Below are 23,555 nucleotides of genomic sequence, written 5' to 3'. Positions count from 1 at the left end.
CAATACTCACACTTGAAAGCTCAGTATCTTCGTCATCCTACTCGTATATTGCGGGAGGAACTTAATGCGGCTCAGGTAGCCCTTAACGCTTTATTGCATGACCGTACCAAACGATCACTTTTTTACAGAAAATATCGTTTCTATCGGTATGGCAATCGAACCGGAAAAATGTTAGCTACCTTGACTAAGAACTGGCAAGATGATCGTTATATTTCAAAAATTCGGCTATCAAATGGCGCTTATACTACCAAGACAGCAGATATAGCAGATGCCTTTTACCAACATTTCTCCACTTTTTATGCCAGTCCAGGACCTCATTGTGGTCCTGATATTCTTGATTATCTAGAAGATGCAGGTATGCCTAAGTTCACGGATCTGCAACGGTCTGTTTTGGGTGGACCCTTTCGGGGCACGGAACTTCAGAAAGCGATTAAACATTTGCGTTCGTGTACAGCTCCGGGTCCCGACGGGTTTTCCTCAGAATTTTATAAGATGCTCTCTTTGCAGGTATGTGGACCCTTATTAGGATATTTTACTAGGGCGCTGGAACGGGGAGAGTTTCCTTTACATGCTAATTCTGCCACCATCACTCTCTTGCCGAAACCGAGCAAATCGCGAGACGAACTTGATTCTTATCGTCCCATTTCACTTATCAATGTTGATTTGAAAATATTAGCTCGTTTGCTGGCGGATCGGCTGACCCCTCTGCTGCCTCATGTTATATCTCCGGCGCAGGTGGGATTTGTACAGGGCCGACACTCTGTGGTCAACGTTCGTAGGGTGCTATTGGCTGTATCTAGGGCACAGGCGACTTCTACGTTTGGTCTCTTGGCGAGTCTGGATGCAGCTAAGGCTTTTGATCAAGTCCGTTGGCCGTATCTTTTCCAGGTTTTAGACTATGTAGGTTTGGGGGGTTGGTTTGGTTCTGCTTTGCATGCATTATATGCCGCACCGACAGCCTCAGTCTTGGTTAATGGGATTCTGACTGATTCTTTTGCTGTGGGCCGAGGAACTCGTCAGGGTTGCCCTCTCTCCCCGTTGCTTTTCCTTCTCTATTTAGAACCCCTGTTGCGTACGATCCAACGGGATGATGAACTGGTTGGATTACCTGAGGGCTCTTCACAATTACGTGTTTTGGCCTTTGCAGATGATTTATTGCTTACCCTAGCTCATCCACATCGTTCTCTATCAAGAGCTATGGATCTCTTTGACGAATTTCATTTGTTTTCAGGGTTGACTTTAAATAAGCAGAAGTCTTTAGTGCTCCCTTTACAACTTTCTGTCCGCGAAACTTGGAGGGGTCCCTTTCCCTTGGTGTGGGCTGATTCTTCGATTCGATATTTAGGTGTTCTTATACCTAGGGATCTGACTACGCTTTACTCTATTAATGTCCTTCCTATGTTGACAGGCGCAGAACGCCGACTGCGAGCTTGGCATTCCTATCCGCTATCTCTTCTGGGGAAAATCGCCTTATATAATATGATGATGGTCCCGCAGTGGCTCTATCTTTTACAAACTTTACCTATTCTTTTACAGAGATGTCATTTGCGACGGCATCATCGTTCTCTCCGTTCTTTTTTATGGGGTGGTGGGAGGTCTCGTATTTCCTTACACTCTTTATTTTTACCTATAACTCAGGGGGGTCTTGGACTGTTACACATAGGTAGATTTAATGTGGCTTGTCAGCTTAGGCACTTGAATGATTGGTTCTGTGCTACATCTTATTTCTCTGCTACAGGGGTGGAATGCAGCTCTTTTTCTCCTTATCATTTTAGTTACTTGCTCCATGTGAAGCGCATGCCCCGCCGGAAACAACTATATGGGGATTTATTTCTCCTTCCCCTACGAAAAATTTGGAAACAGATCTGCTCTCAATTATCTCTTCGGTTTGATGTGACACCATGCTTACCAATTACTGGCAATGGAGATTTTCTCCCTGGTATGGGCCTAGACGCTTATCCCAGATGGCCGGGGAGGGGCATGCACTATTTATTTCATGTCCTCCAACCTGATGGTACTCTCCAGCCTTTTCAAACTCTATGTGATTCCTCTGCTTTGGCAGCTGGGGATTGGTTTTCTTATGGACAATTGCAACACTATGTTCATTCGCTTCCTGGTTTAGCTTTATGTGAGGATGTTCAGGAAAAATTGTCTGAAACCTTAAGTCTTACTGCTCAGGTGCGCATTCCCTTGCGCTTTCATCATCGTTCTTTGCAGGAGCTGGCTGGAGAGTTGGATTATACGACTCTGGCCGACAAGTGGTCAGCAGACTTACAGTTTTCCATTTCTGCGGATATGATAAAGAGAAGCATTTTACAAGGGACAAAATCCTTGGTTGCTGTGACTGAACGGGAACGTTATTATAAATTTGTAGTTCGGGCTTATTTTGCTCCTGTTAGAGCATTTCAAGCTCACATTTGTACTTCTGATGCTTGCTCTAAGTGTGCGACTCCTAGAGCGTCTTTGGGACATATGTTTTGGTTGTGTCCCGGTATTCGGGCCTTTTGGAAACGTCTTTGCCTATCTATTGCAGCTTTCTGGAACTGTACATGGATACCTACGAATACTTTTCTCTTCACTTTGAAGTTGTCTTTGCAACCGATTCGACCTGGAGCAGCTGAGTTTGTTCGAAAGGCCATCTTGATGGGCATCAAAACTATTCTTCAGTGCTGGCTCTCACCTCATACACCTACTGTTTCACATTGGCGGACCCAGATGATCCAACTTGCAGGGTGTGAACGATTGGATATTACGGACATGAACTCCAGACGTGGTGCATTGTACCTCAAGTGTTGGTTACCCTTTTGCTTTACTTTAACGCCAATGGTGCGCAGTAGACTTTTGAACTGACATACTGGCTTGCTGGATTATAGTGTAACTGTTCCCATGGGGGGGGGAATTGGGGGGGGGGCTTTGTTGGTGCTTACTAACTGTGTTTGATTGTTATTATTATGCACTTAAAACTAATAAACAGATTTAACCATATAACAAATCAAACAGATATAATTTTAAAACAATTTCTAAAATTTTATAAAGATCTCTATTCTTCTGAGCCTTATTTGGAGAGACAAAAAGATGGTAAAAATTTTTTAGATTTAATTAATGGACCTAAGGTTCCTGATCATATAAAACGGAGTTTAGATGAACCTATATTATTAAAAGAATTAGAAACAGCATTGAGATCTCTTAGAGTTGGATCCGCTCCAGGTGGTGATGGTTATACAGTAGAATTTTATAAAACATTTCAAAATATCCTTTCCCCACATTTACTAAATTTATATCAAACACAACTTATAAAAGGTGATATTAAAGGTACTATGGCTGAATCAATAATAATTGTTTTGCCTAAGCCAAATAAAGATCCTACTTTGGTTTCGAACTACAGGCCTATATCTTTAATAAATGTGGATAATAAACTTTTGGCGAAAATTTTGGCTTTGAGATTAGCCAAAGCTCTCCCACATATTATAGATATGCATCAGACGGGTTTCGTTGCTAAAAGACATTCCTCTAATAACTCTAGATTATTATTTCATATGTTAAATTTATCAAAAAAAATAGATGAACCAACTTTTACAGTTTCCTTGGATGCAGAAAAAGCGTTTGATAGGGTAGAATGGAATTTTATGTATCAAGCTTTAGAATGGTTTGGTATAGGTTCTGGATTTATACAAATGGTAAAAACTTTGTATAGCTTCCCGATTGCAAGATTAAATATTAATAATATGATATCTGATGGATTTCAATTGCGGAGGGGAGTTAGACAGGGTTGTCCTTTATCTCCTTTGTTATTTGATGTTATATTAGAACCCTTATTGTTAGCAATACAACAAACGGGGGAGATACAGGGTATTCCATATTCAGATATGGAATATAAAATTTCGGCTTATGCTGATGATATTTTGCTTTATTTGAAAAATCCAGAATCTACCTTATCTTCTTTATTGGAATTAATTGATAAGTTTGGTAAATTTTCAGGCTATAAAATTAATTGGAATAAATCTGAAATTATACCCTTAAATGTTCATTGTGTAAAAGGATTATTTGACGCTTTTCCGTTCATATGGAAAGAAGAAGGATTTAAATATCTTGGCATTCAAGTTAAAAATACAATTGAAGATACCGTAAAAGAAAATGAAAAATTTGTATTAAAAAAAGTTACGGAGTTATGTGAGCAATGGAACCCCTTACATATTTCTTGGTGGGGGAGAGTTCAAACTATCAAAATGATGATTTTGCCTGTAGTTTGCTACCAAATGAGTATGATACCTATTTATTTTCAGGGGTCCTTTTATAAAAAGCTTAATAGTATTTTAATGAAATTTCTTTGGCTTGGTAAAACACCTAGAATAGCCTTAGTAACTTTGCAAAAATCAATTAAGGAGGGAGGGGTAAATTTTCCAAATTTTTATAGGTATCATCAAGCCTATATTCTACGTCAGGGTATGTATTGGATCCTCCCAGAACTTATAGATAATGCACCAGATTGGTTATATTTGGAATGGCGCCTTATGTTTCCCCTAAATTTAGTTCACCTTCCAAGTATTAACATGCCTAGAAGATACAGAGAAAATAAAATATTAATGGATACTTGGAAAACGTTGAGATTTATAAGTAAATTAACACCTATCCCAATAAACAAATCAACTAATCAATCTATATGGATAAACTCCAAGATCAAAATTGGCGGAGCTCAAATCCTTTGGAAGAACTGGATTATTGCAGGCATTAGATCTTTGGATGACGTTATTTCAGAAGGTAAACTGCTAGATTTTTCACAATTGCAACATAGATTTGGTCTTAATAAAACACAAAGTTTTAAATGGTTGCAATTGAAGCAGGCCATTCAGGTTGGGTTCCCTGAATGGAAAACATTGAATAATCAATATAGTTTAAAGTTCTTATGTTTTCAAGCAGACTTCCTAGGACATCAAGCCGCATTGTGGTATAAATTAATATCTGGATATTTGAATAAAAAACCAAAAAATGGTCTAAGAGATATTTGGAGCATTGAGATTAAGCATCAAATTAATGCATCTCAATGGCCACTAATTTGGTCTTGGAGAATGAGATGTACAGTGTCAGCATCTATGAGACAAACTTGGTTCTTTTTATTACATAGAGCTTTTTGGACCCCTACACGTTTGCAAAAATTAGACAGTTCTAAGTCCAATAAATGCTGGCACTGTAATCTGGAACCAGGGACATTAGATCACTTACTGTATCATTGTCCCTACATTAAAAGTTTTTGGAATTCAATTTGGCCACAAATTAATAAATTGATGGAAAATCATATAGCAATATCATATGATACGATATTATTTGGAATGATGATGAGGAAAAAAAGTCAAATTTCACCAGAAAATAACAAGCTTTTATTAATTATGACAGGGGTTGCCATTCAGCATATAACTAATAATTGGAAAAATTATAAAAACCTAAATTATACATTTTGGTGGAATACAATATGTTATATATTTAAAATGGAAAGAACAATAGCAATACAAAGAGGGACATATACTAAATTTATAAAAATATGGGGGCCATTGACAAAATACTGCAATGAATAAATAGCAGGATTTTTCTTCTTTTCTTCTTTTAAATATCTTTTTTGTGACGCACATAGAGGGGGGGTAATGAAAATAATTTACACATAATATGTTAAAATATGTTATACAATATGTAAAATATGAATGAAAAGTAATAGAAGGGTGGGGGGAGGGAGAAGGGATAAAAATATATTTAGAATATGATGTATTAGATATAAAAATGATATTGTGTATTTATCAATTATATTTTAATATTTTGAACACTTTATGTAAAATTTAAAAATTAAAAATAATATATGAAAAGTAATAGAAGGGTAGGGGGAGGGGGAGGGGGAAAAATATATTTAGAAATATGATGTATTAGATATAAAAGTGATATTCTGTATTTATCAATTGTATTTTAGTATTTTGTACACTTTATGTAAAATTTGAAAATAAAAAATAATAAGGAAAAAAAAAAAAAGGAAATAGGTCTTTGACACTGGCAGCACTTCTTTTTTTAATGTATAATATTTCTTTATTGAGCAAATTCAGCAACGTACAGAACAAGAAAAAGAAACATACAGCCGCAGCTCCCATTGAAGTGCTAAAACAAGGCAACCAGGGAACTCAGAAACAATACAACAGGAGAGCGCCCAGGCAAAAATGCTAGAGTGCCCAATACATGGTTTTACCAGAATACCCCGCCCCCCCCAACACATCCTAAACCCCCAACCCCCCACTCCCCCAAAGATACCCCCCCAAACCCAGACCCGTGTGATTAGATGGGAAGACAAGAGAAAACTGACCAAAAAGAAAACTGACCAAAAAGAAAGAAAGGTGGAACAAGACCAAGAGGAAAGAAAGACGAAAGCAGACAACATAGAGAAAACTGCAGCACCCAACTCCCGCCCACGTCACCACAGCTGACAGGGTTAGCAGTTCAGCAACAGACTCCGCTCCCGGTGCGGTGGAGACAACCAATACCCCTCCCACACACCCTGAAATTTGGTCCACCGGCCCTCGTCCTGTCTCCCCACCATCCTGCGCTCCAGAAGCGCTAAGTCATATAGGGACAAGTGCCACTGGGAAAAAGAGGGAGCATGGGGAGCCCGCCAAGAAATTAAAATGGCCTTCTTGGCTAAAAGGAGGGCCTTGAACACCAACATCCGCTGCCCAACGGAGCAACGAGAGAGAGCCGCTCCATCATAAAAAAGGACTATAGAAGGGGTGCATGCAGGCAACGGAGGAGAGATAGAAGACAAAAAGGTCCACACTTGCAGCCAGAAAGCCCGTATCCGGGGACAGTCCCAGAACATATGTCCCAGGGTAGCAGGACTCACAGGGCACTTGGGACAACAGGCCTGAGCTGCAAAGCCTGCTCGATAAGCCCTCTGTGGGGAAATATACGCTCTGTGGAGGAATTTATATTCCTGCTCCCTATGGAGCATATTGCAGGAGAGAGCACGCAGGAAGACAAAGCAACGAGAAATCAAGGAGGACAGAATAGTGCACCCCAGGTCAGCGCTCCACGCCCCAGCCAACATGTCCGCCCTCTCAGTGGACAACGGTGACAATAGCGAAGTAACAAAGTAACGCAGGCGCGGGGCCGGATCCTCCCACAAACCCAAACTCAATCCAAGACTCTGCGCCACCGAGTGCCGCAAGGACGGCTCTCCGAGACTACGAACATAATGACTAAGCTGTAAATAACCAAATGCATCCACTTGATCCAAACCGTAGAGGGACGCCAACTCAGCAGGAGAAAGAAGAATCCCCCTCTCAGTGAGCACATCTCCCACTCTACGGATCCCATGTGCATGCCAAATCCGGAATACTTGGCTGTCACTTCCAGGACCGAACTGCGCGTTGCCCACTAAGGGCAACATTGGTGTTGCACTATAATTGACCCCCAAACGTTTGCAAAGCTGTTTCCAGATACATCTCATATATGACCACACCACATGACCCCTCTGTAAAGAGTCTAACCGAACCGACGGAGCATGCAACAAGAACAATCCCGAGACAGGGGACAGGCAGTCCCTGTCCACAGAGAAGGTCAAAAAAGAGGAACTCTCCAGACACCAATCCTGAATCTGGCGTAAGCCACATGCCAAGTTATAAGCGCGAAGATCTAGAAGACCGAACCCCCCCTGCGCCTCTGGCAGCATCAGAACGCGAAGGGGCAGGCGAGGACGCCGTCCCCGCCACAGGAAAATCCGCAAAGCACGGTACAGCTCCTCCAAATCCCTATGTCTCAACCAAATTGGTAAAGTCTGCAACAAGTAGAGCCACCGTGGCACAATCATCATATTATATAAAAAGACGCGGCCCGCAAGGGAAACCGGCAGAGCACCCCATAAGCGCAGACTCTTGACAGAAGACCGAAGCATAGGTCGGACATTAATCTCATAAAGGCGCGTCAAGGTGGAGGGAATAAGAACCCCCAAGTATTTCACCTGAGCCGAAGCCTCCTTCAGAGGAAAGTCCGACCACAGGTGAGAGATACGCAGATGAAGAGGGAGCGCTTCCGATTTAGATACATTGAGTTTGAGGCCCGAGAGCTCCCCAAACTGCTGAAACAACTCCAGCAACAAAGAAAGGTGCGAGACCGGGTCAGACAAAAGAATCATGATGTCATCCGCAAAGGCCAAGCTACGCAGGGAGGAAGCTCCCACCTCCACGCCCTCAAGCAACGGATGAGTGCGGATACAAAGCAACAGAGGTTCCAAAAATAAAATATAAAGCAAAGGAGACAGGGGGCAACCCTGCCGAGTACCCCACCGCAGGGAAAAAACCGGGGAAGCTACCCCATTGACAATCACAGCAGCCTCGGGGTTAGAGTATAGAGCACGAAGAGCGTTCAAATAATAGCCAGTCACCCCATAGCGGAGTAACAACGGGAAGAGGAAAGCCCACTCAACCCTGTCAAAGGCTTTTTCAGAATCAAAACTAATGGCCAAGGTAGGCTGTCGCCGAGAATCACAGTGGGCCAGAGCCAGTAGAAGCTTCCGAACATTATGACCTGCCTGACGGCCCTTCACAAACCCCACCTGGTCCAGTCCCACCAGTGAAGGGACAAGCGGGGCCAACCAATTAGCCAGCAGAAGGTACAGAATTTTAAGATCTACGTTGATAAGCGAAATGGGCCTATAAGACCCCACCAAGAGAGGGTCCTTCCCCGGTTTAGGCAGCACAGTTATCAGCGCCTGATTCGAACCAGGAGGAAAGGACCCCCCCTCCACCGCTCGCTCATAATACCGCCTCAACGGATCAGCCACAAACCCCTGCAAGAGACGATAAAATTCCCCGCCAAAGCCATCCGGACCCGGGGATTTACAGAGAGGCAAGGTTTTAATAACCCCCAAGACCTCCTCTCCAGTAATAGGGGAGACCAAGCTCGCACTGTCGGTCTCCGAGAGCCGAGGCAAGGGCAGCGAGTCAAAGTACGCCTGAATCGCAGAGTCCCGGTCCACCACCTCCACCGAGTAAAGAGAGCTGTAAAAAGAAACAAAAAGCTGTTCAAGTTGAGGCTAGGCTGTGACCAGCTGCCCCCCAGCTCCTCTAAGTGAGGTGATGGACGAGGACCCCCTCCGCGCCCTAGTCAACTGTGCTAACATTCTACCCGGGCGATTACCAAACCTATGAAGGCGATATTTATAATAGAAGAGCGACTTGTGTGCCCGTTCATGTAAGAGGGCATGGAGCGCTGCCTGGGCCGCCTGAAACTCATGTTTGTGGGATAGAGTGGGAGAATGTAATACTAGAAGCCTGCTCTCCCGCACTTTACGCTCGAGAGCTAATATCTTTGCCGCCATCCGTTTCCTCCGTCGGGCACAGTAGGCTATCACAGCTCCACGGAGCACCACCTTGGCTGCCTCCCAAAAAAGAGCTCCGTCATCTGCATGCACCCCGTTGAACTCAACATACTCCCTCCACTGCACTTCTAGATACTGTTTAAAATCAGGGTCAGAATAAAGTGCTACCGGAAAACGCCAGCGCCCACCCCCAGCAGGGGACCCATCAGCAAGACCAAGGTCCATCCAAACCATAGTATGATCAGAAATAGCCAACACCCCAATCTCAGCCTGATGTACTGCATAGAAGGAGGAGCGGGAGAGAAAAACATAGTCTATTCTAGAGGAGGAATCATGCACTTTGGAAGTATGAGTAAAATCCCTCTCTCCAGGATGAAGAGTTCTCCATACATCTACCACATCCAAAGCCTGCAGCCAAGCACTCAGCCCGTTATCCGACCTCCCAGAGGAACGAGAAGGCCCCCTAGAAGAATCCAGGACAGGATCCAGAATAGAGTTGAAATCCCCCAGAATAATCAAATGGGTCCCAGGTAACAAGGTCACCGACAGGATCACCCCCAGAAGCTTCTTATAAAAAGACCGTTGGGCAGTATTGGGAGCATACACTGACAGTAAGAGTACCGGGCGCTGGTACAATGTACCCTGGACCAGTACATAGTGACCCTCCGAGTCGGAAAGGACCCGAGAGTGAACAAAAGGGATGGACTTATGTAGCAGGAGAGCCACCCCGGCCTTAGCCTTAGAAGAAGAAGCAGAATAACATTGTCCTACCCAGGACTGCCTCAGCTTACCATGTTCTTTCTCGGAAAGCTTAGTCTCCTGCAGGCCCACTATATCTGCCCGATGCCGGGCTAAATGCTGCAAAATCTTGGTTCTCTTTATCGGAGAGTTAATACCCGACACATTCCACGTCACACAGCGCACTCCCCTCTTAGGCGTCATTCAGAAGAAAACCAACATGGTCTACAAAATAAAGGAGTAGAAAACTCCTGCCGAGAGTCCCAGCCCTCCTCCCGACAGCCACCCATCCAGCGCGCACACACAGACCTCCCACCATCAACCACACCGATCCTAGTCCCCCACCCCTCCATCCACTATCCCTCTTCAACCCCAACTCCCCCCTCCCAGACCCCCCCGCCCCACCCTAGCCCAACTCCCCCTCCCACCCTCCCTACCCCCCCTCCCAAACCCAACGTCCCCCTCCCTTGCCCCCTCTGATACCCCAGCCCACCACTCCAGAAGAGGGTACACCAAGGGCCCAAAGTCCCTCCCCCCCTCAACCTCCCATACAGATACCAAGCAGTACAAAGCAAGAAGGAGAAAAGGCAAAAGCCAAGGGGCAAATACCAGCAACAACAGCAGGACCCCATAGGGAAAGAGCATCTAAAGGAAGAATAAAACGCAAAGTCTCACCCCTGCAGACCACAACAACAATCTAGCTCAAAGAGCCAGAGAACAGTGTCCAGAACAAACCAAAGTGACCCCCAAGAAGGAGCCACTAAACAGAGATAGCCAAAATAATATGAGCCATCATGTCTCAAGGGGAACACCTCCAGGATCCCACGGGCACTCCCCCACTCATAGCAGACCAGAACCTCCAGCCACTGTCAGGGTCCCTCAAGTGCTCGGCTCCAGATCAGGATACCACAGAAGAACCTGAGCCCGGGCGGCCTCGCTGGTTTCAAAGAGAAAGGGTTGACCCCCATGAAGCACCCGGAGCTTGGCAGGATATTGCAAAGTGAAGCGCAGCTTTTTCTCGGTGAGTTGCTTGCAGACAGTCGAGTAGCCTCGGCGGAGAGATGCCACCTGTGCAGAATAATCCTGGAACATCAGGATACGCTGGTTCTGGAACTGTAAATCCTTTTTCTGGCGATAGGTGCGAAGCAGAAGATCTTTGATAGCAAAATTGAGGATGCGGAGGATTACCACGCGCGGCCTGGTCGAGCCCTCCTGCCTCCTGCCCAGCCGATGTACCCGTTCTATACGCAAGGGACCCAGGCCCCGCGTAGCCAGCAGCTCAGTCGTCAGCCATGCTTCTAGGGTAGGCAGGAGATCTCCATCCGATATTGTTTCTGGGACCCCCACCAGGCGCAGATTATTTCGTCTGGAGCGATTCTCCAGATCCTCCATCTTCTCCTCACATTGCCCCACTTTGCGCTGTAGTTGCTGTATCTCTGCCTGCATAAAGGTAATGGTGTCCTCTGCAGTGCTGATCCTCTGCTCAGCTTCAGAAACGTGATTGTTGAACTCAGCCACTGATGTAGAGAGGGTTGCTATGGACTCCTGTACTTTATCCAAGCGCGTCCCCAGCGCCAGCACGACTGCCTCCGTGAGGCGCGCAATCATGTCCGCCCCCACTGAATCAGCAGCGTCTCCCGAGCCGGCCATTTTGCCTTCCGTGCCAGACCCCGATTTCAGTCTTTCGCGCTACTTTTTACCCGCCTTCGCCGCCATGTCTCCACTCCCTTTTTGTACAAATTTGTCCATAAAGCCCCAAGGAGTCGGAAGAAAACGCTTGGTGGCGATTTTACTCGCTGAATCTGGGTCCGGGAGGCCGAGGCAGGGGAAGAGCAGCGGAGTTCAAGGAAAACGCGTCTTCCCTGCTCTCGGCACGGCCATGCCCCCTCCTGGCAGCACTTCTTAAACATTGTCATAGGCTTTGACATGGGGAAAACTTGTTTGGCTAGACCAGACTCAATGGTTAATTAAATATGACTGCCGAAAACACCCTGAGGCAGAGCCTGAGGAAAAAACGGACTGAAAATAAAAGAAATGTGGTTGTTGTTTTTTTTTTTTAAAGAACTTAACAAAACTCAAAGGAAAAGATTGCTTAAAAAAGCAGAAGGAAAAACGGAACGGGAAGGCAACAGCAACTGACAGTCAGAAAAAAATTTGATTTATTTGCTCTGTGGAAAATGCAGAACTGAGGTGCCACGAGCCTATGTCGGGTGGGAAGGCACTCGGGCATGCACAGTGTGGGCATTCGCGAAGTTTCAAAAAACTTAAACTGGAGATGTACTTTTAAAACTGTCCATACCGGGGCTCCGTGGATGATGTCACCCACATGTGAGAATATGCTGCCTGCTTGAACTGGGATAAAGTGAGGGCTGCCACCTTGTTTTAAATTTGGAAAGATATGGGGCACAGCTGTGGTATTCAGTTGCAGTTTTCCAGGGCCATATGAGGCAGATTTACATATAATTCAGAGGTAGTAAGCATGGAATTTATTGAATACTTCGAAAGTAGTCCAACTCTGACTACCTCCTGTCCCCCCTCACAATATCTTTAATCACCCAGACCCTCAGAAATGCCACCAAGATACTCAAGTGTGTTTCATAATATCTGGCTTAATGCATTTAATCTTCACCAGGTCTCTTATAATGATTTGTGATATTTTTTATGTTGAATATAGTTGTGTCTTTCAAAACAATAAATAATTTATAATAAATATAATGAATATATTTTGTGCTAGTAATTCTTTTTATATTTAAATGTTTTTATTAAGGTTTGCAAGAAAAAGTTGCAAGTAAAAGATCATAGCAGAGTAATCCAGAAACTTGCACATGTGCAGAACACAAACTCCCACCATCCCTCCGCCCACACCATCCCCCCTCCCACCAACAACAGTAATGTCAACAGTCATGTTAACCAGTGACGTGTGACTCCCTTCACAAGTTCAGTAATCGTCCACGGGTGTAAGGTCCATCCAAAAATGTTCCCAAATCTGACAGAAGCGGCGACCTGGGCCCAGGTCAAAGTCACCAGCCTGTCTCCGCTCCAAAGAGGCTTGCACTATCATCAGAGCACTCCACTGACTATAAGTCGGTGGATCCGGTGATATCCAGTTTGTCAATATGACTTTCTTTCCCAAAAGCACAGTCCGCGCTACAAAAGATGTCATCCCTTTCAATTTCGGTGCAGCAATAGTATAATAGCCAAATAAGGCTCTGGGCATAGGATACCAACGTCTACCCCAGAGGGATTTAATATAGGTGCCCAGATCAAGCCAGAACTAGAGAATCAAAGGATAAGTCCAAAGCATGTGCCCCAATGAAGCATGTGCCTGTACACACTTGGGGCAATTATGAGTGAAAGTAATTTCCATCCAAGCTGACCTTTCAGGGGGAATGTAAAGCCGCAGGACCACCTTAAATTGTAATTCACAGTGAGTAACATTGGCAGACACTCTCTTGATGGTTTTCAGCACCTGTTGTAACTGTTGAGCTGTCAAAGAACACTGCAGGTCTTCCGCCCAAGCGGCCGCCAAAATGTCCAGATTAGGTCCCGCTTGGCAATCCGCTTGGAGACCCATTAAATGAAATTTAAGAGGGATCCTCTGTTGAGCTGATAAACTAAAAAGCTCAGAAAGTGCTTCACGACTGTCCTCCTTAAGATGTTCAACTGGAAAAGACTGCACATAATGTCGTATCTGGTAATAAGCAAATATATCTGTAGCTGGCAAATCAAACGTACAACATAAAGTTGGAAAGGAAGCCAAAATTCCATCCTCCGAGTACAACTGAAATAAATATCGGAGTCCCTTTACAGCCCATCATTGAAATGAAACATTTTGCAGTCCCGGCAAAAATGCACCTTTGCCCTGAATAGGTAAATACAGAGGCCCTGATTCTCCAAAAGTGCGTCCCGATTTTAGGCAGCTGTAGGCGTCCTACAGCTGTCTAATCAGACAATCAGGATGCACGTTTTTTTTAAAAAAATGCTCCCCAGGCAGGCCGCCTATATTGAAGGCGAGGCCCGCAAGACACCTAGGCCCTGATTCTGTATAGGATGCCCGGGAGAGGCGTCCTATTCAGAATCGGCCTAAACTAAACCCCGATTCTGTAAACCGGCGTCCATGTTACAGACGCGGGTTAGAGAATCGGGTTAGATTAGACACGGCCCGCTACACTTATCGCGGCAAGGGATCTCACTGCCGCTATAAGTATAGCGGGCCATGGCCCCCTGAGCGATCGCTGGCAGGAGGGTGCCCAAACCCTCCTGCCCGAAGATGCACCCCCCCCGACACTACCGACCGCCCCCCCCCCGACACTACCGACCACCCCCCCCCGACATTACCGATCTCCCCCCCGACAATATCGATCGCTGGCAGGAGGGTGCCCAAAGCCTCTTGCCCGAAGATGCACCCCCCCGACACTACCGCCCGCCCCCCCTACACTACCAACCGCCCCCCCTGACATTACCGATCTCCCCCCCCCGACAATATCGATCGCTGGCAGGAGGGTGCCCAATCCCTCCTGCCCGAAGACGCACCCCCCCCCGGCGCTAACAACCCCCAAACCTCCACTCCACCAAACCTGTTCTTCCGGCGAGATGGGTCTTGCACGTCCAGCCGGCAGGCAAGCCTCGTCGTAATGAGGCGGGTCCGCCCCTTCCCGCCGAAGCCTAAGGCCTGATTGGCCCAGGCTCTAGAAGCCTGGACTAATCAGGCCTTAGGCATAGCGGGTCCGCCCATCCCCACTTAATCTAAGGCCTGATTGGGCACCCTCCTGCCAGCGATCGATATTCTCGGGGGGGAGATCGGTAATGTCGGGGGAGGGGGGCGGTCAGTAGTGGGGGGGGGGCGGTCGGTAGTGTCGGGAGGGTGCGTCTTCGGGCAGGAGGGATTGGGCACCCTCCTGCCAGCGATCGGACAGGCCGCGGCCTGCTATACTTATAGCGGCAGAGAGATCCCTTGCCGCGATAAGTATAGCGGCTGCGTCTACTTACAATGTAGACCAGCATTTTGCTGGCCTACATTTTAAGCTTCTCCTCAACTAGGGAGACGCGTAGGGCCGCCTAGGTTCAGCCTAAGGCCCTTAGACGAGCTTAGGCATCTTGCGGATCTCCCTAGGCTCCCGGAGGCGCCTTCAGATCTGCCTGGGGAGCATTTTTTTTTTTAAAAACGTGCATCCCGATTGGCTGATTAGACAGCTGTAGGACGCCTACAGCTGCCTAAAATCGGGACGCACTTTTGGAGAATCAGGGCCAGAGAAACCAGAAGACAGTTTAGCACTTTTACAAATCCACCGCCACATCCGCCTAGCCGGAGCAAAAATGGGGTAATTTGCTACTACCAGGCGGAGCGACGGGTCGGTAGCATGTAACACATAACTAATATGGTAGGGAACCAATAATGACAGTTCTATGGAAGTTGCTGAAAAGTGAGAAGTGCCTCTAAACCAATCATTAATGTATCGCATCTGGCATGCCAAGGCATACCAGCGAATATTCAACAAGCCATATCCTCCCTTTTCCCTAGGGATACACATGCGAGGGAGTGTCATAGAAACATAGAAAGTGACGGCAGAAAAAGGCCGAGGCCCATCGAGTCTGCCCACACCGCTGTCATGCGAGGGCGACGGCCCCCCCATATAAAACATTGTAATCCCCAAGTGAGATGGGTGTTATGGGTTTGGGATAGTAATAAAGGAAGTACCTGGAATTGGTACAACCATTTGGGAAAAAGCACCATATTGTATAAGGCTACCCGTCCCGCTACTGAAAGGGGAAATGTGGACCAATTTTGAAGACGTTGTAACATATCAAGCAGTAAAGGGGAGATGTTACATTTGTAAAGGGTCTTAAGGTCTCTAGAAATCCATACTCTCAGATATTTTATAGAGTTCGTAGCCCACGTAAAAGGAAACTCCCCCACCCAAGACTGTTGCAGAGCAAGCGGGCTAGCCAAAGCAGTGGATTTCCTATAATTTAAAGTAAACCCCAAATAAAACTGTAATTCCTCCAAGGCTTGTAATAGATGGGGAATGGAGTGACTCGGTCTAGTTAATGTGAATAACAGATCGTCTGCGAAAGCTATTTGTGCTAGTAATTCTTTATGATACTTAGCTTAAAGTGGTCGAGTTCTAAGGGATACAAAAGCCGACATGTTTCACCTGGTCCTTGAAGGGTTTCTTTAGGGCTACTATCCCTTTATGAAGCTAATCTTCCACGTTGCGACCACTGAGTTCCTGTTGTCAAGAATCTTGACAGGAACTCGGTGGTCGCGACGTGGAAGATTAGCTTCATAAAGGGATAGTAGCCCTGAAGAAACCCTCGGGGTGAAACATGTCGGCTTTTGTATCCCTTAGAACTCGACTACTTTAAGCTAAGTATCATAAAGAATTACTAGCACAAAATATATTCATTATATTTATTATAAATTAATAATTATTTATTGTTTTTGAAAGACACAACTATATTCAACATAAAAAAATATCACAAATCATTTTAAGAGACCCGGTGAAGATTAAATGCATAAAGCCAGATACTATGAAACACACTTGAGGATCTTGGTGGCATTTCTGAGGGTCTGGGTGACTAAAGATATTGTGAGGGGGGTCAGGAGGTAGTCAGAGTCGAACTACTTTTGAAGTATTAGATTCTAAACTCTCTCATTATTATTGAAACATGCTGTCCATATAATTTGGAATTTCTCTAAAGCATATGTTTTTTTGGTGGAAAGTTTCTACACACAAGCAGTGATTTTTTAGTATACACCTAGTGTGAATGATAAAGCATATTCATTAAGGATATCCTAAAAACCTGACCTGTTTGTAGCCTTCAAGGACCAGGAATGAATTGTACCACAGTAGAGTATGGAAATCACAATACTACAACAGGACTACTAGTTTTTCTGAGGCTCATTTTTAAAGGATATAAACATCTCTTTAGTGTCTCCATTTACTTGAGCTTTCTTCTACGATTTTCAGGCGTTAGAACTTTGTCTACAACACAGCAATGACTTCCATATGTTTACCAGTTTTGTTTGGCAGTGAAACACATAGAAGTCAGTCAATCTTATTGCTTTAATGTTATATTTATTGAAAGCTTCTATACCGGTACTAATGACTGGAAGCCAATTCACAGCGGTTAACATGAGCTTCTGTAATGATGTTGCAGTAATCAGTACCTGCTGTGGCCCTGCTGGCTTCTTTTGGTACGACTCACTCTCCCTGTCACTTCTTGTTTCCTTATAGGCTGGAGACAGCAGAGATAAGCCTGTGGGGCTGCAGCATGCAGTGAGTATATGAATTGCTACTGCTGCTGCTGGTAACACCTCGGAGATATACTAGGGATGGATGGGGTGGGAGGGGCCAGAGAAAGGGCAGATGCTGGGCTGCTAGTAGAAGTTTTTTTTTTTTTTTTTTAAGTTTTATTAGGATTTTATATACCGCCTATCAAGGTTTTCTAAGCGGTTTTTACAATCAGGTACTCAAGCATTTTCCCTATCTGTCCCGGTGGGCTCACAATCTATCTAACGTACCTGGGGCTATGGAGGATTAAGTGACTTGCCCAGGGTCACAAGGAGCAGCACGGGGTTTGAACCCACAATCCCAGGGTGCTAAGGCTGTAGCTTCAACCACCGCGCCACACACTCCTAAAAGAGGAGTGATGGGTAAACCTGAGCCTACCCAGGCCAACCTGTAGCTATACCAGAGCTAAAAATAAGAGGCTTAATGAATAATTGACCTAATATTAGCACAGAATGAATTCTTTAAGATGACTTTAGGGCCAGGTTTCACTTTTGATGCTAAAAGTGAGATTTTTAAAAAAAAATTAATCAGTAACATATTAACATTAGAAAAATAAATCTTGGCTTTCAGAGTTTTTCAGGTTTTAGAATTTCAGATAAAAAGTTAGTCGACCTGTATTAGGAAATTTACCATAATAATAAACAGGATACTATATGATATTAATTTTTGCTATGTTCTACCATGGATAAAAAAAATATATACTTTTTGCTTTGTTGGTGAATTTTGTGGGGGAGGGGGGCAATGGTTGGGTACCAGACACTGAGTAACTCATTTCCTCTGCCTCCACCCAGCCTTTGTCACTTGTTTTCACTTTCCTCTTCATTCCCCATTCCCAATAATACCTCTACTACTACTAAAATTCAAATAAAAATACTGTAGATGGCAGGGATCACCAAGCCCTGCTGACATCAGCTGAAGAAATCTGAAGCCCAATTCAGCTGAGAAATGAAGGAGCAGAGCCCTCAGCGACAGCACTTTGAACGCTGGCAGGTTAGCACTGCCTAATGTTGATGCCACAAAATCAGTATCAAGAAATGCTCCATGCTCGCAGTGCTGCCATCAGTAGCCTGAAGTACTGCAATTGACTGCCATGCTTCTTCACTTCTCAATTGATTTAGACTCTGGCGAAGAGCCTAGGGGATCCCTGCTAGTTACAGAAATGGCACACCCAGTTGCTTAGGGAGCCTGAGGCAAAAGTAGAGGGGCACAAGCCCACTCACGGCTACACCCATGGTTTAGATCACATCTTAAAACTGTATGACTTACCTCAATAAGCCATGGTTTAAGTTTATCATCAATGATAATATCATATCCATAGCATTCAAAACAGTGTTTGTCATTGTTCATTACAGGCTGAAAAAAGTAGCAAAACAAATACAGTATATTACACATGAAAGACAGAGAATAGTCTTAAAACAATATCTTCAGAACTGAATCTACTGGTGATGAATCATTTTCATTTTCTTTTTTTCTGTGCTGCCCATTACACGTTAGGGTACTTTCATAAAATAATTGTCAATAAACCATACTTACTGTATGTGTATGATAATTTTGTATACGTCATCTAAATAGGGAAAAGAAAGCTGCAGTTTGGTCCATCTGAAAGTACGAAATCATTTTATAAAAGGCTTGCAAAGCACTGAGGCTTTTATAAAAGACAGAGTACAACCAAATGCACATTTGGTGTGATACATAACAAAAAAGACGATTTAATACATGAATACAGTAAAATAAAGAATGGCATCAGTAGGGCGTTTATATACAGTCATGTGAAAAAATTAGGACACCCCATGAAATATTCAGTTCTTTCTTAAGAAATGTTCGCATATCTATGCAAATCTCTTTTTTATTTATCTCTGGAAAAGAAAGTGATGTAATTGCAGGTAAACAACAAAACTTTTCCTTGATTTACTCATGAAACAAAACATATCCACAAAAATGTATATTCTAACTAAGGAATAAATTAGGACACCCTAGACCAGCGATGGCGAACCTATGGCACGCGTGCCAACTGTGGCACGCGAAGGACTTGCAGCTGGCACACGCAGGGCCGCCATCAGGGCAGTACTATCAGGGGGTGCACAGGAGAGAGAGCTGAACGGGGACAATGGGGGACCCGCGGGGTTAAATATAACTCGAGCCGCGAGGCTCGTCTTCTACTCCGACTGCCCTGCCGCTCACACAGCCGATCGGAAATCTTCCCCGACGTCAGCGCTGACGTCGGAGGAAGGGCTTAAGCAAAGCCCGCCCTCCGACGTCAGCGCTGAAGTCGGGGAAGATTTCCGATCGGCTATGTGTGCGCGGCGGGACAGGCAGGAAATAGAAGACAAGCCTACGCGGCTCGAGCTACATTTTGCTGAGAAAGTTGCTAAGATGGGCTGGGAGACAAACGGGGAACACAAAAGGGGGAGGGAGTGCGTTTTGGACACAAGGCATGAACTTGGGAGAAAGGAAGGGAGGGAAAGAGATGCTGAGGTGGGGGAGGGAATGGGTTTTTGGACACAGAAAGCATGAACTTGGGAGAGAGGAAAGGAGGGAAAGAGATACTGAGGTGGGGGAGGGAATGGGTTTTTGCACACAGAAGGCATGGACTTGGGAGAGAGGAATGGAGGGAAAGAGATGCTGAGATGGGGGAGGGAATGGGTTTTTGGACACAGAAAGCATGAACTTGGGAGAGAGGAAAGGAGGGAAAGAGATGCTGAGGTGGGGGAGGGAATGGGTTTTTGGACACAGAAGGCATGAACTTGGGAGAGAGGAAGGGAGGAAAAGAGATGCTGAGGTGGGGGAGGGAATGGGTTTTTGCACACAGAAGGCATGGACTTGAGAGAGAGGAAGGGAGGGAAAGAGATGCTGAGGTGGGGGAGGGAATGGGTTTTTGGACACAGAAGGCATGAACTTGGGAGAGAGGAAGGGAGGGAAAGAAATGCTGAGGTGGGGGAGGGAATGGGTTTTTGGACACAGAAGGCATGGACTTGGGAGAGAGGAAGGGAGGGAAATAGATGCTGAGGTGGGGGAGGGAATGGGTTTTTGGACACAAGGCATGAACTTGGGAGAGAGGAAGGGAGGGAAATAGATGCTGAGGTGGGGAGGGAATGTGTTTTTGGACACAGAAGGCATGGACTTGGGAGAGAGGAAGGGAGGGAAAGAGATGCTGAGGTGGGGGAGGGAATGTGTTTTTGGACACAGAAGGCAAGGACTTGGGAGAGAGGAAGGGAGGGAAAGAGATGGTTGTGTACACGGGGAATAGAAGAAAGGAGAATTTTTGGTCATAGGGAGGGAGTGAGGTACAGACAGTGGCATACCAAGGTGGGGGTGGGGACGGTCTGCCCCGGTTTTAAGCCCCAAGGGGGTGCACAGCTGGCCACCCTCCAGTGTTCTCCCTAGGCTGGCAAACTGCGTCTCTTTAGCCACTTGAGTGCCACCGCCGCCATTGGGAACAGGCCGGTGCCAAGTTCTCCCTGCTTTTCCCTGTGGGGCCGACCAACTCTTGCCACCCGCGTCAATTCTGATGTCGGAGAGGACGTTCTGGGCCAGCCAATCGCTGCCTGGCTGGCCCAGAACGTCCTCTCCGATGTTAGAATTGACGTCGAGTGGCGAGAGTTGGTCGGCCCCGTGGGGAAGAGAAGCAGGGCGAACTCGGCGCCGGCCTGTTCCCAATAGCAGCAGTGGCAGCCTATTCCCCAGTGGCGGTGGCAGCATTTTCCCAATGGTGGTGGCATAGGGGAGGGCAAGGAGAAAGAAAGAAAGAAAGGGGGGGACAGGGAGTCAAAAAAAAAAAAAAAGAAAGAGGGCTGGGTGAAACAAAGAAAAATGGGGCACGGAGAGAGAGAGAAAGACAGACATACAGAATGAAAGGCGGTATGGAGAGAGAGAAAAAGAAAGAAGGGGGCAGGGTGAAACAAAGAAAAAGTTTGGTGAGGGAATGAGGTCTGGAGGAGAGAAAGCATACAGGAGGCTGAAAAAGGGAAGAAATATTGGATGCACAGTCAGAAGAATAAAGTGCAACCAGAGACTGATGAAATTACCAAAGGTAGGAAAATGATTTTATTTTCAATTTAGTGATCAAAATGTGTCCGTTTTGAGAATTTATATATGCTGTCTATATTTTGCACTATGGCCCCCTTTTACTAAACCGCAATAGCGTTTTTTAGCGCAGGGAGCCTATGAGCTTCAAGAGCAGCGTGGGGCATTCAGCGCAGGTCCCTGCGCTAAAAACCACTATCGTGGTTTTGTAAAAAGGGAGGGGGAATATTTGTCTATTTTTGTATAGTTGTTACTGAGGTGACATTGCATAAAGTCATCTGCCTTGACCTCTTTGAAAAACAGCGGAATATAAATGATAATTAACATTTTCTCTGCATACAGCGTGCTTTGTGTTTTTAAAATTGTATTGTTGGTAGATCATTTTGACTTGGCCACAAAGGTAAGGGAGGGAGGGGAGCTACTGAAAGAGTCTACCTTGACGTGGTTGCAGGCTTACAAATCTTTTGGTCAAAGAGTGCGGCGACAGAGAAAAGTATGTGTGTATTCGGCCCATGAATGAAATCATTAAAACATTATAAATTGCCAATAAATTGAAATGAAAACCAAAGGATTGTGAATCAAATTGATTCTCTGACAATACAAAGATTCCAACCTTTAAAAATGATGTTACATAGTTCAGGAAACTTGATAAAGAGTTTTTAGATACTAAAATCTTGTTATTAAGGTTTAATTGACGTGCTGGCACTTTGAGGAAATTCTTTGGTTTTGTGCGGCAGTTTGGGCACTCGGGCTCAAAAAGGTTAGCCATCACTGCCCTAGACCCTAATAGCTAGTGTTACCCCCTTTGGCTGAAATAACTGCAGTGAGACGTTTTTTGTAGTCATCTACCAGTCCCTGACATCGGTCTAAGGAAAGTTTGGCCCACTCCTCAATGCAGAATTCTTTCAGCTGTGAGATGTTTGAGGGGCTTCTTACATGTTCAGCCCGTTTCAAATCACCCCACAGCATCTCAATGGGATTAAGATCAGGGCTTTGACTCGGCTACCCCAAGACTCTCCATTTCTTAGTTTTCAGCCAGTCCTTGGTGCATTTACTGGTATGTTTTGGGTCACTGTCTTATAGCAGGGGCCAGTTTTGCTTCAGCTTTAATTTTCTTACAGATGGTCTCACATGCTCCTCAAGCACCCTCTGATACAGGGTAGAATTCATGGTGTATTCTATGATGGTGAGCTGGCCAGGTCCTGTTGCAGCAAAGCATCCCCAAACCATAACACTTCCACCTTCATGCTTCAGTTGGTATGAGTTTCTTTTCCTGGAATGGTGTATTTGGTGTATGTCAAAAACGAATGATGAAAGATGTATATCAACAAAAACTAAACAAGTACTACAACAAGTTGATATTAAGAAAATTACTTATCAGGAGGAAAAGATCTCAGATTTTACCACATAGGGAACATATATGTTTTCTCCCTATATTTTTGTGGCAATGGTTGTCTTTCATTGATCAAAAACCTCCTTTTTGTGTGAACAACTAATCATTTTTAATGCATAAATGCGTTTTTTATTTTAATCTTTTTATCTTATTCTTTATCTTTTTCTAATCTTAGAATGAGACTGATATCATGAATATAACAGATACCAAAGGCTAAATCAAGTAAAAAGACGTTACTTATCTTCTTCTTTGTAAAAGTAGAAGCCTTTAAGGAAAGTGCTGAGTGCTACGATGAAAAGTGCTGAGTGCTTAGATGAAAGTGCTTCAAATAGAAGGTGCTTCAAAGATAAAGTGCTAAATGCCTGAAATAGAAAAAGTATATTGCACAATGAATAAAGTGCAAATGCTTAAACGTTGCCACAGTATATTGAATTCAAATGGCAAAAAATGGCACTTATCTTAAGATGCTGACAAGCTAAAGTCACTCCAACGGCTAAAAAGCTCGAAGCTGAAGATAGCACTCAAAAAGCAACTTTTCCCTGGTTATATATTCGGTTATTCATTCAATCCACGGGCCCCGTTTCGCCCAAGAAGGGCTTCATCAGGAAGCTCTCTTAAACATAAGTACAATAAATACAGTTAGAAAAATCATTCTAAGTAGATTAAATATTGAGTATATTCATACAAACTTACTTTGTGTCTGCTAGGAATCAATTCAGTACACAAACTGCCAAATGTAAAATGGCGCTTTTATCTAAAA

The 23,555-nt window shown here is 44.8% G+C and overlaps 1 protein-coding gene across 3 annotated transcripts in view; it reads right to left on the bottom strand.

Moving 5' to 3' along the window:
* The window catches only part of TTLL1 (tubulin tyrosine ligase like 1), a 155,178-nt gene that overhangs the window by 17,879 nt on the left and 113,744 nt on the right, over window positions 1-23,555 (bottom strand). For all 3 annotated transcript variants that reach the window (XM_033952517.1, XM_033952516.1, XM_033952518.1), the window contains one exon: window positions 18,646-18,732. In XM_033952517.1, the coding sequence (XP_033808408.1) occupies window positions 18,646-18,732 (87 nt within the window). The remainder of the gene's footprint in view (window positions 1-18,645; window positions 18,733-23,555) is intronic.

Source organism: Geotrypetes seraphini, chromosome 7, assembly GCF_902459505.1.
Source record: "Geotrypetes seraphini chromosome 7, aGeoSer1.1, whole genome shotgun sequence".
In the NCBI taxonomy this organism is placed as follows: Eukaryota; Metazoa; Chordata; class Amphibia; order Gymnophiona; family Dermophiidae; genus Geotrypetes; species Geotrypetes seraphini.
This window is presented reverse-complemented; position numbering and strand designations above follow the sequence as displayed.